General features: G+C 47.5%; 1 protein-coding gene across 2 annotated transcripts in view; it reads right to left on the bottom strand.

The window, feature by feature from the left end:
- Positions 1–14,286, bottom strand: part of LOC119374097 (beta-1,4-glucuronyltransferase 1) — a 312,671-nt gene that overhangs the window by 271,367 nt on the left and 27,018 nt on the right. For both annotated transcript variants that reach the window (XM_037644162.2, XM_037644161.2), the window contains exons 5-6: positions 11,576–12,005; positions 10,513–10,785 (exon numbers count right to left, since the gene is read on the bottom strand). In XM_037644162.2, the coding sequence (XP_037500090.1) occupies positions 10,513–10,785; positions 11,576–12,005 (703 nt within the window). The remainder of the gene's footprint in view (positions 1–10,512; positions 10,786–11,575; positions 12,006–14,286) is intronic.

The following is a 14,286-nucleotide window of genomic DNA, read 5'->3' as shown; positions in this document are numbered from 1 at the left end:
TTGCTATGGCCCTGCAATGTTTCTGGCAATCATTGCGGCCGTGAACCTCTGATGTTGCCCTTCAAGACTGATCACTCTCACATCCTCCCCCTGGAAGGCAAGGGACCAAGGCAGGTCTTGTGGAATCACGTCTTGCTTCATGTTCATTCTTGCATCCATTTCGAAAGCTTGTTCCATTTGGGACTTGACCAACGAAGGAAATTGAAGTAGGGGGGTATGTAATCCTTTAGTTAGTTAAATTGGTTTAATGGCGCAAAAGCAACTGAGGCTAAGCTGCGCCAGACACAGGGTGTTTTGTAGTAGTCAGGACATTATATGTAATTCTAAGCCTATGTAAGAAGCCGCTGTCTTTTAGGAAATCGATGACATTTGACAGGGGAACCAGTGCATCATCTCCTAGAATTAGACTCGGGTGCATAGGTATCTGATGTTTGTATAGTTCTCTGAAGTACTTTTTCTTTCTGTTTCGCCATATGGGCACGTGATAAGGATATGTACAACTGTTAATGGCTGCTGGCATTTTTCACATTGCGGCATGTCTTCCTTTCTAAGCAAAAGTTGTGTGTGAGGTGAGTGTGCCCAATTCGAAGTCTGCATAGAATAACCTCAATGAACCGTTGTTGATGATGGCACGTCTTCCATTCGCCTATTGTGGGCTTCACCAGATGAAGCTTATTAGTTGTACAGGAGTCCCACTGTTGCTGCCATTTTGATAACACCGCTAAGCGGATAGCACGCTGGCTATCTTTGTAGGGAATATTTATGTTTTTAATGGCTTTTTGTGCTGCTAGAGAGCACATTCGTCTGCCTTTCATTGCCTGGGATCCCTACGTGACTTGGGACCCAGCAAAAACGGATGGTCACGCCAATACTGTTTAAAACATCATGTTTAAAATATCACCATTAACGGTTCACACTCAGATTTTAGATTTAGCGCTTGTAGTGCACTTAAGAATCAGTGTAATGACTGCTTTTTTGTGTTTACCTGTGATGATTTTTTGCACTGCTTCCCGTAGGGCGTAGACTTCGGCGCTGAAAATGGACATGATATGAGGCACTCTAACGCTGATAGCGCTTTCCTCCTCCATCACACTCCGACTCCGACGTGGTTTTTAGTTTTCGAGCCATCCGTGTATACCTCGGTATAATCTTTGTATTTATCCTGAAGTGCGCGGAATTCCTGAGTTAGGTGCTCTTGTGCGGTGTCTTTTTTCTTCAGGCGAGCCAGTGAAAGATCACAAAGCTGCGTCAGATCCGACCACGGCGGCAGTCTCGGCGGTTTCTTGGTGATATTTAGAGCATCATTAAAATGTCATATGCCTGGCAGTGCTCTTCGAAACGTAGAATGAGTGGTTTGATGGAGTGTGGTTTGTTAGAGTAGTGTAAGCGTGAGTAGCAATTCGTGGTAATGTCATGGCATATGTGTGTTGAGGTAGTGACCTGATTCTTAAACATATGAGACGGTTAAAAATACTCGACGCTGGCTTAGCGGAGGTTCATTGCAGTCTACGTATAAACTCTGCACAGGGGATGTTCTATAGGCGCCATTGGATAGACGCAGACCGAGATTGTGTACGGGGTCCAGGCGCCGAATGTATGACTCTCTTGCCGAGCCGTAAACAACGCACCCGTAATCTAGAATACTGCGTACTACCGAACGATAAATCCTCAGTAGGCATATCCGATCGGAACCCCAGTGCTTATGCGATAAGACTTTCAATATATTAAGCGCTTTGTGTGCCTTGATTTTCAGTGCATTTATGTGAGCCACAAAATTCAGTTTTTTGTCGAATGTGACGCCTAGGAATTTGTGTTCATGTTTTATCGTAATTGCAATGCTGTTTAATGTCATAACTGGGTCAGGGTGTAATCCTCTTCTTAGCGTAACAGAACAGCGACAGTTTTCTGTGATGAGAATCGGAAACCATTTTTGTCCGCCCAGAGCACCAGTTTATTTATGGTAACTTGAAGTTGCCTCTCGCAGGTTGATAGGCTCGACGCACGGGAAGCGATTTGGAGGTCGTCAACATATAAAGAGTACATAATAACTGTGGGTGGTATGACCTCGTTAATAGTATTCATTTTAACTATAAATAGAGTTGTGCTAAGAATGCAGCCTTGAGGCACGCCGTTTTCCTGGACAAATGTGCGTGAAAGTGCAGTGCCCAACCGCACCTGAAATGTTCTGTTAGTCATGAAATCGGATAGGCAGTTCAGCATTTTACCACGAAAGCCTAGGCCTAGGTTAGCGAGTCTCTGAAGAATTCCGAATCTCCACGTGGTATCATCTAGGCTTCTCCAGTTCGAAGAAACCGCGAGACAGTGGTTGCTTGTATCGAAATGCCTCTCGTATTTCATGCTCCAGTCTGACAAGATGATCAGTAGTTGAACAAACCTTTTCTATATCCACATTGATGTTTGTTTATCAGATCTCCTTGAGTATAGGATAAAAGACAATCTGCAGTTTATGATGCTCTCATATGTTTTGCCAAGCAGCTGGTTAGGGCAATCGGCCTGTAGCTGCTCGGCGATGTAGGGGGTTTACCAGCTTTTAGAAAGGGAACTACTATTGCATTTTTCACATTGTTTGGCATTTTTCCAGATTGCCATATCATGTTGAAAAATGTCAGTAAAGCTTCTTGGATATTTCGGAGAGATGTGCTAGCATGGAATAGTGTATGCGATCAGGTCCCACAGCCGTTTTTTTGCCATTTGAGAGTACGATCTTTAGTTCCTGTAATGTTAGTGTTTATTGTAAGCTTCATGTGAAGTACCAGTGAGGGGCAGTTTCTGCTTTTCTGCAGACTGTTGTGGTTCAGGAATGTATCCGAGTAGTTGGGCTGAGCTGGAGATGTTGTAAAAGTGTTGCCCTAAGATGTCTGCCTGCTCTTGTATGTTGTTTGAGTGTCTGGACTTGTAAGAATGGGTAGGGTATAGGCTGAAATAGTCGCCTCCGAACTTTCTCAGCTGCTGCCATATTATTTTAGATGTGACTGTGCTATTGATAGAGGATATGTATTTCCTGCCATGATGTTTTTTCGGCCTGCCTCCGGATATATCGGGCTTTGGCTTTAGCCTGCTTGAAGTTCACGAGGTTGCTGTAAGTGGGTACCTCCTCAGGATGCCCCAGGCTTTATTTTGTAGTTTCTTTGACTCGCTACATTCCCTTGTCCACCAGGCATTTCGCTTTTTTCGGACACGACTTGATGATCGCGGTACTGCTATTTCGGCGGCTGCTATTATGATTTCTGTGATTTTATCGTTTATGTCATCAATGCTCATTTCTGGCGAAAAGATGTCTTCTAGTTTGCAATCTCCTGAAATAGGGCCAGTCTGCAAGATTGATCAGCCAACGGCGTGGTTTCGAGGTGAGGGTGGGGAGTGTCGATGGCAATTTTATTATTGCCGGGTAAGTGGTCGCTACCGTATGAAGATTCCAGGACTTCCCATTTAAGATCGTTAAAAATTGATGGCGAAGCAAAATGCTAAATCGAGGCAACTAAACTTGCGAGTACTCGATGAGAAGTATGTTGGTGGTGCCAGAGTTTAGAAGACATGTGCTGTTTGACAAAATAAAATCTTCAATTATTTGTCCTTTCTGGTCTGTTGTTTTCCACTGCCCCATAGCGTACTGGTGAGCGTTAAAATCCCCTGCTAAGACGAAATGGTTCTGGTAGTTGCGCTGTTAGATCCTCGAGTTCTCGCACAGTTATATGCTCGTGCGGGGAATATAAATTGAGCAGATGGAGAGGGTTTTGTGTGCGATAATCCGAACTGCTACAGGCCTCAAAAGAGGTGTTTAATGTGATGGCTCGGTGGGAAAGCCGCTTTTTACTACGATGGCGACTCCTCCCGATAGTCGGTTGGCAGTTTCGCGGTCTTTTCGAAATACGCTAAAACCTTTCAGGAAGTTAGTGTTTTTTGGACCCAGAATTTGTTTCCTGGAGACAGAATGCTACAGGTGAGTATGTATTCATAATGTGCCTAATGTCACCTAAATTGTGGATGAGGCCTCTACAATTCCATTGTGTGATAAAAGCCATAGTGATTGAAAAAAAGGAAAAGACTAAAGCGATCAGTTTAGATGAGCAGTTGGTGTCAAAATATAAAGGTGACCTGTGTTGGTGACAGATATTTATTGCTAGTGAGATCGGTAACCATTCAGGTTACCGGTCCCTTTTTTGTGTGTTCAGGATGATTTTTTTTTCTTTTTTAGTGCGCTCCGAAGAACGCTGGTCTTTCGGCGTCGATGACGCCATGGTTTTTCCATCGACCTCCATAGCCTTCTCAGAGGCACTGGAGGATCGAGGGCTTGGCCCGGAGACGCGCGTCTCGGGCCTTGGTGTTCGGTTAAGTCGCGGGCCCTGTGCAGACAGCGTCTGTGGGCTCGCCTTTGATGATGATGGAGCAGCACTGGCTGCTACCTCCACGGGGGCAGGTGGAGCTGCTACGGGCCCGCGGGTGGTGACCGCTGCATGCTCCTGAAGCTGTTGTGGTGCTGCCCCCTGCCGCACCACGCTGGCAAAACTTCTCTGAGGCAAGACTCCAAGCCTCTTCCTTGCATCAAAAAATGAAATTTTCTCTTTGACAGTCAGCGCAATTACGTCTTTTTCTCTCTTCCAAACAGGACATGATCTAGAATAGGCTGGATGGTCGCCTTTGCAGTTCACGCAGCAGGGGGATTCCTGACACTTCTCAGCTGAGTGGCCATTGGCGCTGCACTTGGCGCATGCCTCCTTGCCTCTGCATGATTGTGATGCATGGCCGAACCTTTGGCACTTGAAGCAGCGCCTCGGGTTCGGTATGTATGGTCTGACATTTATCTTAAGATATCCTGCTTCCAGAGAGCTGGGGAGAGTGCTTGTCCCAAAAGTTAGGATGAGGTGTTTAGTTGGGAGTTGTTCATTGTTTCGTCTCATTGTTATTCTTTGAACCTTTATGACATTTTGATTTTGGAAACCCTCAAGGAGTTCCTCGTCACTGAGGTTCAGGAAGTCTTCTTCGGAGATAACGCCCCTACAGGTGTTCAGCGAACGATGGGCGGTAATTGTGATATCAGTGTTGCCGATGCTTACTAGATCATATAGCTTTTGTATTTGTTCTTTCTTTTTCAGTTCAATTAGAAGATCTCCGCTGCTCATTTTGGATGCTTTGTATTCTTTGCCAATAGCTTCTCCAAGAGATTTCGCCACCAGGAATGGGGACAGTTTACGCATGCTTGATGTTCCTTCGCTGTGCAAGACGTGGAAACGAGGAAAGTTGTCATAGTTGGTACGGAGTTCAAAGTGGAAAGGTGCTTCGGTGCGACCTCTTTTTACAGGCCGATCTGGAAGATGAGGGAAAGCGTCTGCCATAGGATGGTTTCGAAATTCGGCGACGGTGGTAGCCACCCACCACCGAGCCCAACATGGGGGCGCTACAGGTTTCGAGAACCTGCAGACGCCAGCTATACACCGTCGCTATAACCAAATATTCATACCCAAGACTGGATATGATACACAAGGTTAACCCTCGCCGCCTGGAAAATTGAAGTGAATAGAAGAGAGGAGAGGACAGGAAAGATTAAAAAGTAATAGAGAAAGACGAAGATGAGGCGAGAGAGAGAGACAGGAAAAGGCGACTGCCGGTTTCCCCTGGGTGGGTCAGCCCAGGGGTGCCGTCTACGTGAAGCCGGGGCCAAAGGGGTGTGTTGCCTCTACCGGGGGGCCTTAATGGTCCAATCACCCGGCGTCGGCTCAACCCCCAGGATCCCCTTTTCCCCGGACACGGCAAAGCCACGCACGGCTAGGCGTGGGAGGGGGTCGAAACCCCCCCGTTAGCTCGGGTCCGTGGTGTCGCTACACACCAAACGCCTGCTTGCGCAGACGCCCCTGCGGGGTATGTAATCCGTGAAAATTTGAAAAACCTTACGCACGCCTATTACAATGAAACTCTAGTCAGTATACGACCTCTGTTAGCAAGGTACATTTCTCGAGAATCATCATCATCAGCCTGACTACGCCCACTGCAGGGCAAGGACCTCTCCCATGTTCCGCCATCAACCCGGTCCTGTGCTTTCTGCTGCCACGTTACACCCGCAAACTTGTCCATCTGCCCACCTAACTTTCTGTTCCCCCCTCGTGCGCTTGCCTTCTCTTGGAATCCAGTGAGTTACTCTTAATGACCAGCGGTTATCTTGCCTACGTGCTGCATGCCCTGCCCGTGTCCATTTCTTCTGCTTGATTTCGACTGAGATGAACTTAACACCCGTTTGTTCCCTGACCCACTCTGCTCTCTTCTCGCCCCTTAAGGTTACACCTATCATTTTCCTTTCCATGGCTCGCTGCGTCCTCCAGAGCTTAAGTTGAACTCTCTTCGTAAGCCTGCAGGTTTCAGCTCCGTACGTATGTTCAGGAATATTCCAAAACATATCCGCCAGAGGGCCACACCGCAGGGTCGCCGATGTCCAGAACAGGACGCGAAAGTTTTCGCCTGTCCTACTTACGACCAAAACTGCCATATAGATCTCTCCAGGACTCGGAAGAGTTCGGAAACCAATTAGCCCTGTAGACACACGTAGAGCGGTACGCAATTAATCCGGAGCAGCGGCGAGCAATTAGCTAAATGGCGTAGCCCGCACACGGACGGCTATTGCGACGCGTAAACTTTCTGTTTTGCTTGTGTATATAAATGTCGGCCACAGCATCGAGCTCCCAAGCCGGATAAGGAATAGTCGCTCGGTTCGGAGGCCAGCGGAAACCGCCGATATGCGGAGAGAGGGTACCCGACAACGCAAGGTGTCCACCATATTAATCTCTCCCGAAGTCCGCGAGAGGGCGCGCACGACGCAACTGCACCCGGGAGGCAGGCAGTTTATCACCGCGCCGTCCGGCGCCTGTGCATGGCATCTCCGGAGAGCTTATAACCGGACAACCAGAAAGAAGTGTGGTACGCGTAGTTTACCGACTATAAACCCCAAAAACATTTGGCTACACGGATGAATACACGTAGAGTACAAAAAAAAAAAAAGTAGTCACGGCGATTGTTCTTTTCAAGGGAAGCCTGTTGTAACTCGCAGAAGTGTTGCGAGTGGCCTTCTGTCCTTAGCTGCGACAATCTGGCAACCGCGTATAGTTCCTGACCCGGGCAGGCGCACGTACAGTCGAAATGTTCCAATGTTCTGTTGCTTACTAGTTGCCTTCTTCCATTAAACCCCGCTCTCGTAAAATTGCACAACACGAGATAGAATTAGGTTGTAACACGGAGAATTAACCCGACGACGACCAGATCGTTCCTCTCAATTACAGCATTCATTGACCTTTATTTGTTGTTGTTTCTTGCGTTCAAGCGTGTCTGCTGTATCGTAGTGTATTTTTGTCAGTGTTTGTTGCGATTTGGCTATTTGTTTACTCTTTCTATGTTCCAATCTTCGTGTCCTACATTTCTATTCTTTCCTCCTCCCGAATGAGTACATAGGCGTTGTACCCATCTAGGTGGATGTTGCCAGCCTCTGATGACGATGATGACGACCTTGATGATTATGCGCTGATTATGATGACGTCATTTATCAATGGATCCCACCCAACCCGGTGGACTGCCGAAGAAACGGTCGCTTCTCTTCCGTTCTCTTTGTCCTTTGAGCATAAAGTGTTTCCGTACGTATGTTTTTCATATAAAACAATAATAATGATGACGATAACAATAATTTCGCAACGTCGACGTGTACGCCCGATCCCGCACGAAGTTTCACGACTACACAGCCGCAGCGATTGCACATCTCAGTTGGAATTAAATTCGGGACTAACTGGCGCTTATTGATTCGCTCGTAGCCGCTGATTTTGTCGCGACCACGCTATTCTATAGAATCGTCATTGTTGCATGCCGAGCTGTTCCTGTCTACACTGTCGTTGCTGCCGTCGTTATTCAAGATCTGTACACACTTCCGTTTCGTCACCTTCTTTATCGGTACTTTTCGTCCTTCTCATTGGCGCGCGCGAGCGCTGACGTACGAATGTGATTGACATCAGTCAACGGGCAAATGATCGGCAGCTACATACCAAACGCAGGAATGCTATAAAATTCGTTCAAACAAAACTTAGCCCTAGGACCTAGTACGTTGGCGCGATGTGTGGACACCGCGGTAATTACTTGCGGTAATTAGCGGTTATTCATTTGCGTTACAAGTAAATGCCATGCCGTTTCGTTGTATTTATTTTTTTTTCATCTTACATAAGTTATTGTAATAAAATCAACTTGATATGGCAATGCACACAGCACATATAAACACAAGAGGCGTAAGCCTCTTGCTGGGTAATTGCAGTCTACTAGCGTTAGAACGGTTACGAAGTTGCAATTGCGGTTACTAAGTAACATACGAACAGTCCGATGCTAGTACTATTTACTAGCTAACAAGGTAGTGGATTTCGCTAACTTTCATTTTACTATCTTCGTCTACTAAGAGGTTAGTGCTTTTCGTGACTAGTAAACGGTTAGTACTTAGTTAAGTGAATATGCCGAATTTTTTTTTCATTAATAGTGTAGAAATTCGTCGCCGAAGCCGTCGCGTGAATGGGGCTTGCTTTGGTAAGCGGCAGCTTGAGCGACGGCTTCTGCGTCGCGTCTCTCGTCACCTTCGCGTAATTTGCAGACATGACTTTGCAATTTATAGTACAGTTGCAATTGTTGACCAGCAGGACGGCTTAAAGGGCCCCTCACCAGGTTTGACAATTTTGAGCTAACGAGCGCAACGCATACACTGAGCGTTCACGATCACGTCTGCCAAAATTTGCAAGGCTACGCGCCGCGGAAATGGGTCAAATTTCAAGGTGAACGCTGCTTGCCCTTCCTCTCGCGGGCGCGCGCTTTAGAGAATGAGGGGATGACGTACATGAGAAAATGGCCCTACGTAGATGGTAGTGCTGTGACGCCGCTCCTCTACGTAGACGACTGTGCTCTGACGTCGCCAACAGTAGCACGTGACACTGCGATAATTATTTGACACGACATGTGTAGTTTCTGTAATTTGTTGCTTGAACAGATTAATAAAACTTGAGAGAAATAATGAGACACACAAAGGGAATTTGTGCATCTTTTTCATTTTCTTTTTCGTGAATTGCAGCGAGATGCGGGGCTAATGTGCCTCCCTTTCCCATGCGTTCGTGCACCCGCGGTTAGCGCATCGAGCAGGCGCCAGCCCTGGAAACGAAAGTAAGGTTCTGGCGCGTTCGAGCACTCATTATGCTCATTTATTCTACCGCGTCTAAGTAAACGTTAATGCGGCACTGGCTCATGATACCGCCACTCTCGTGCCCGTACAAATGTCTCAACTTTCATGCCCGTCCCGCAGAAACAGGCAGTGCACCACAGAGAACGCCGACAAAACGCCCACGGCCGCTACATAAAAACAAAGGTAGCGGCCGTGCAACGCCGCTCGCGTGCTCGGGCTGGCTCAGGCACGTCATGCGCACGTGACCATGCATGCGCATGACGTGTTCATGCGTATGTGTCAAGTGAAGAGGGCAGGGAAGGGATTTGGCTTGCGAAGGCTACACGGGGCGAGTGGCAAGGGTTTGAAACTCGCCTCCTCGCATCATGGTTTCGCGCCGCTACAAATTATTGTTTTTCTCAGCTCGTAATGAACCGATTTGAAAAATTCTTGCGGCATACTGCTCTTCATTCGGCACACAACAACTTCCAGCGTCTAACTAAAATTTGCTATGTGGCCTGGTGAGGGGCCCTTTAAGGCACTTCCATAGCAGGGTACACAATACTCTAGATAGTTTACCATTTGCTCTAAACACGCATATCAGGTCTGACCTTTAGACCTGCGAATTGGGCTAGTTAAGATACTTAATCGTCCTTTGAACTGAGAATTGGAACACTTAAAGGGGCCATGACACGGCCACCGAGCAATTTGCGGTTCTCAGCGAAAAAGAGAAGCAAAGGGTCTGTTATGCCTATACATATATGAAAAACGGACTCTAAAAGAATAGTTCAGTGCGAAATTGGCCCTACAATTCGCCGGCTATAAACCCCGCCCACCGACGGCGACCGCTATTTTGCCATGGCGTGTGTGACGTCATGTGCTGCAGGAGCGGAGCCGCCGTCTTCTACCAAAGTATCAGCCGCGGCAAATCGTTCAGTTTGCAATGCCAAGCTGAACAACGCTTAAATAGCTCGATTACGCGCGCAGATGACCAGGGAGCAAAAACGTCCGCCGGAACGCAGACGCTCGCAGGGCAAGCAGCCTGTTACGTCACGACTCGCGAGTGCGCCAGTGCCGCCCAACTCTCAGCCCACTCGCATGTTCATAAAAATATTCAATTATAAATTAGGTATTCCACCGAATGCGCTAAAATTTCGCCAGCTTATTTGGGATCGCAATAGGATTAAGCCAGATAACACAGATTATAATCGAAAATTGTTTATCACGGCCCCTTTAATCGCACCGATTTCATTTGGTTCAACTCAGCTATGAGAAAGCATATGCCGAGAATACACAGCACCGTGGATATATGTAGAGAAACCACAGACCTGGCTGATGCGGTTGAAGCCGTACTGCCGGAACCGCTCGTCGTAGAAGGGCGCCGAGTTGCGACCGAAGTAGAAGGGCTCCCAGGGGTCGCGCCAGAGGACCTCGAAGAGCACGGCCAGTTTGTCGCCGGGAGGCTCTCGCTGCCAGGCCTCGTAGTCGGTGTGCTTCTGGCACTTCCAGCACAGTTCCAGGTAGAAGGGCCGGGCGTCCATCGCCTCCACGCGCTGGAGAAGGGAAGCCTTGTCCCGCGGAGAGGGAACACCCTCGCGAACCTGCAAATGCGTCCGCCAGGGGATCAAGCGGCGCTCGCGTACGCAGTAGGTGAAACGGCTACCATGCCGCTTCGGTGCAAGCGTACTCTCACGTGCATAGAGGCACGTAGGAAATGAAAAATGACAACTGTGGTGCATTAGAAACGACGGAACATGTCTTGTTAGATTGCCAAGCGTAAAGACTAGAAAGAATTTGTTTCTTAAATAGAATACGTTCGACTTCCCAAGCCCCGCTAGATATCGGAAAAATACTTGGACCTATGCCTCATCCTTCTCAGCAACATTACTACGTTTCGTACATCAGGTGCAACGCTACGGAAGCTAGCGAAAATTCTTGCTGTAAATGCGTTCGCACCAAGGAATAGGTCAATGATTTCACCACCCGTAATGCGAGTTTCTTTCGTTCTTAGGCTGAGTAACATATTCAGATGCTTTGTGCCTTAGAAATAAACAAACCCCGTAATTTATACGGTTGTTAATAGGTTGTCCTAGATCGCTTAGCGTCTCTTTGTTTTTGTATCGTGAGCTCCGCGATTAGTTCCGGTAGCACGCAGCCGGAGCCAATCGCGTAGACCATGTCCACGACGACGAAACCCAAAAGGAGACGCGGGGTATAGTTACTTCAGTCTCATGGTTCGTATCTGCGGTCACTACCTGCCCCAAGTAGACGTATTCACACTGTGCCGCAATGCGCTAGGAAATGCGATACGCTATTTACTGCCGCATTCGCGTAAACGAGTCTGTAGTACTTGAGCGGCGCACAATCGCACTATAGTACTACTATGCTCACCTCGAATGCTGGCGCCACGTATACGGTCTTGTCGTCGCGGTGCGAGTCGACGAACAGCCGGTTGTCCCGGGCGAACGCCACGAACTGCGCGTGCAGGCCGTCGTTGGGCAGGAGGTCGACGTCGAGCACGATGACGAACTCGGTGAGGGCGTTGCGGCGAGCCACGTTGCGCAAGAGGTTCACCGGATACGACACGCCCAGGTCGTAGTTCTCCGGTCCGGGCACCGAGCGCTGGAGCCTCGCGGCCACCGAGTCGCACGACATAGTTCCTCCGAGTGGCGAGGAGGAACTGGAAGCAGCATCGACGGCGTTTGTGCCGCCGCCGCCGCTGCTGTTATTGTCATCGGGCAGCAGCAGGTTGGAACCGTCCGGCGGTTGGTGGGAACCGGGGCTCTTGAGAGGGTAGACCAGGTGGAAGCTCGCGTTGTACCTGCGAGATTTGAGAAAGTACAGGTACAGAGTCTAGTAAGAGAGTTGTTTACCAAGTGTCTTTCACCTGCGTTCACGGACAGGTCCCGTTTCATAAAGCAACCCGCAGCCAGAACTACCCGCCGGAAACAATCTCATGCCCTTGCCTCTTAAAGACTTCGCAGAGATGCCTACAAGTTCTCGTTCTTTCAACTTGCGAACAGAGAATGGTATAGCTGACGCCTTCCATTACCAGTAGCCCATCTTAAGCCACTTTCTCTAAACTAATTTTCAATTTTTTTTTCAAGTTTCAAATTGAAAGCGAATTGATAGCCTCGCAATTTTAACACGTTGTTACGTCTCTTGATTTTTTTTTATTTGCACTAAATCTCTGTCTCACTTTGCCCACCTGTTATAATCCCTGTTGGATTGACGGTGTGTAGAAATAAATAAGTAAATTAATTAATCAATTAATAGGACAGACAGGCCACTGTCTGAACGACTACGTGAGCGACCACAGCTCATCTCTGAACAGTCAACCTTCGTAGAATCGGTCCCTGCACTGCCGCGATTGTGGTTGCACTCCACCCCTGTCTGATGCCAAAGTGCTCACACGTCATAGGGTCCCGACAGCACGAGATCTCGTTGAAGTTTCCCTAATTTTCAAAGCTGGTGATAACTGTGCGGCAAAACCTTCTCTCGCGTTAAACAAGCCTGAGATAAGGTGCCTGGATTCGCACATCTGAGGTTTCTGGTTCTGTTCGTGGTGAACGCGTGTTTTTGTTTTTTTCTTGCTTTCTATATATATATATATATATATATATATATATATATATATATATATATATATATATATATATACTCATTTTTTTTCAATAAAAGCTCAGTTGTTAGTATGTGATTGTCCTGCAGCTTTCTTAGCTGTGTCCCGCGTTTTTTCGCATTCCTGTTAATCATCATGTATTACCAACTCGCCCATAGTGTATTCTTCTAAGTGCAGTATAACCTCGTCGATACGTTGCTGAACAAAAAACGCAGAAAAAGCGTACTATCCGGGAAAACGTACTGTCCGAATTCACTAAAACATCGCGCGGTTTGAGTTGATAACGATACCGCGAACGTTGGAACCGGGAAATCGTACGAAACGGGAACGTATCAACGAGGTTCTGCGATATTACGTGGAGATGGAGAGTGAGATCGACAAGGTGCTGATGCTGTTCTCGTCATTTATTTGTGGTTAAAAGGCCCTCTTGCACCGCGCCTGAAACATCGGCTTTTCATGAAAAAGCGAGATCGCTTGCCAATAACACGACAACTCTTTATATATTTATTTTTTTTTCGGAACTTGCCCTTAGGCATAGTAAAACACGGTGTGAAAGCTACCAGACTACTTAATTAGTGAGTTATTGCACCAATCAATAAATTTATGCATAAAGGTTAACAGCTTGAGCACGCCTCCTGACAAAGGGCGCTCATTTTTCGGAAGCGAAGGACATCCTTTCACAATCAGTTGATTAACTGATTTCCAAGGGATTGATTGACTGACGCTATGATGACAAAGTTTGAGATTGGGCTAGTTGGCAATCCATCTTCAACAACCAGCGCAGAACGGACAAGGGACAAGAAAGGGAACATAGACGAGCGCTGTCTATGTTCCCTTTCTTGTCTTTTGTCCGTTCTGCGCTGGTTGTTGAAGCTATGATGACGCCATGACTGAAGCTATGACTGATTACTTCATTGAGGTGCAAGGATGATCCATAAACAGCTTTCAAAGTACACACTTGCAAGTTTTTAATAATATCGCGCGAGCGTTTATCCTTGGATATGGTAGCGCTTAATACAGGGGAGAAGTAACGAGATTTCCTGCGTGATGCGCAATCGCAGAGAGCCCACACGTGGGCTAGCGCCATCTGCTACGTTGTTTGCTTAGAGATGCATACGCACTATATTATCTACGCGATCATGTCTTCACAAAGTCGGTGTGACGGCGATCGTCGTATCGTAGATCTTGTTGCTTCTCGTCGACAGTAGAAACTACCGTAGCCTGCGGTCGACACTCGTGTGATATTATTGAAAAAAGTCGCAGTTTCACCGCAAGGCCGAAGCAATGAATCCGATAGCAACAAATTGTACTGTTATACTAAGTGAGGCTGGCAGCTAACTGTTTTGTATACGATCTCGTGTAACTACAAAACGCTCGTGTAAGAGAATATGGCCGCTCCAGGGAGCGATGCTCTCCGCATAGTCTCTTCGCGTTGAGAGCGCAGCACGTCGAAGGGTATACGAGCCGCCCGCTGTGATAT

The sequence above is a fragment of the Rhipicephalus sanguineus genome, chromosome 11 (assembly GCF_013339695.2).
Source record: "Rhipicephalus sanguineus isolate Rsan-2018 chromosome 11, BIME_Rsan_1.4, whole genome shotgun sequence".
NCBI lineage: Eukaryota > Metazoa > Arthropoda > Arachnida > Ixodida > Ixodidae > Rhipicephalus > Rhipicephalus sanguineus.
The sequence above is the reverse complement of the archived record's forward strand: the minus strand, read 5'-3'. Positions and strand labels throughout refer to the sequence as shown.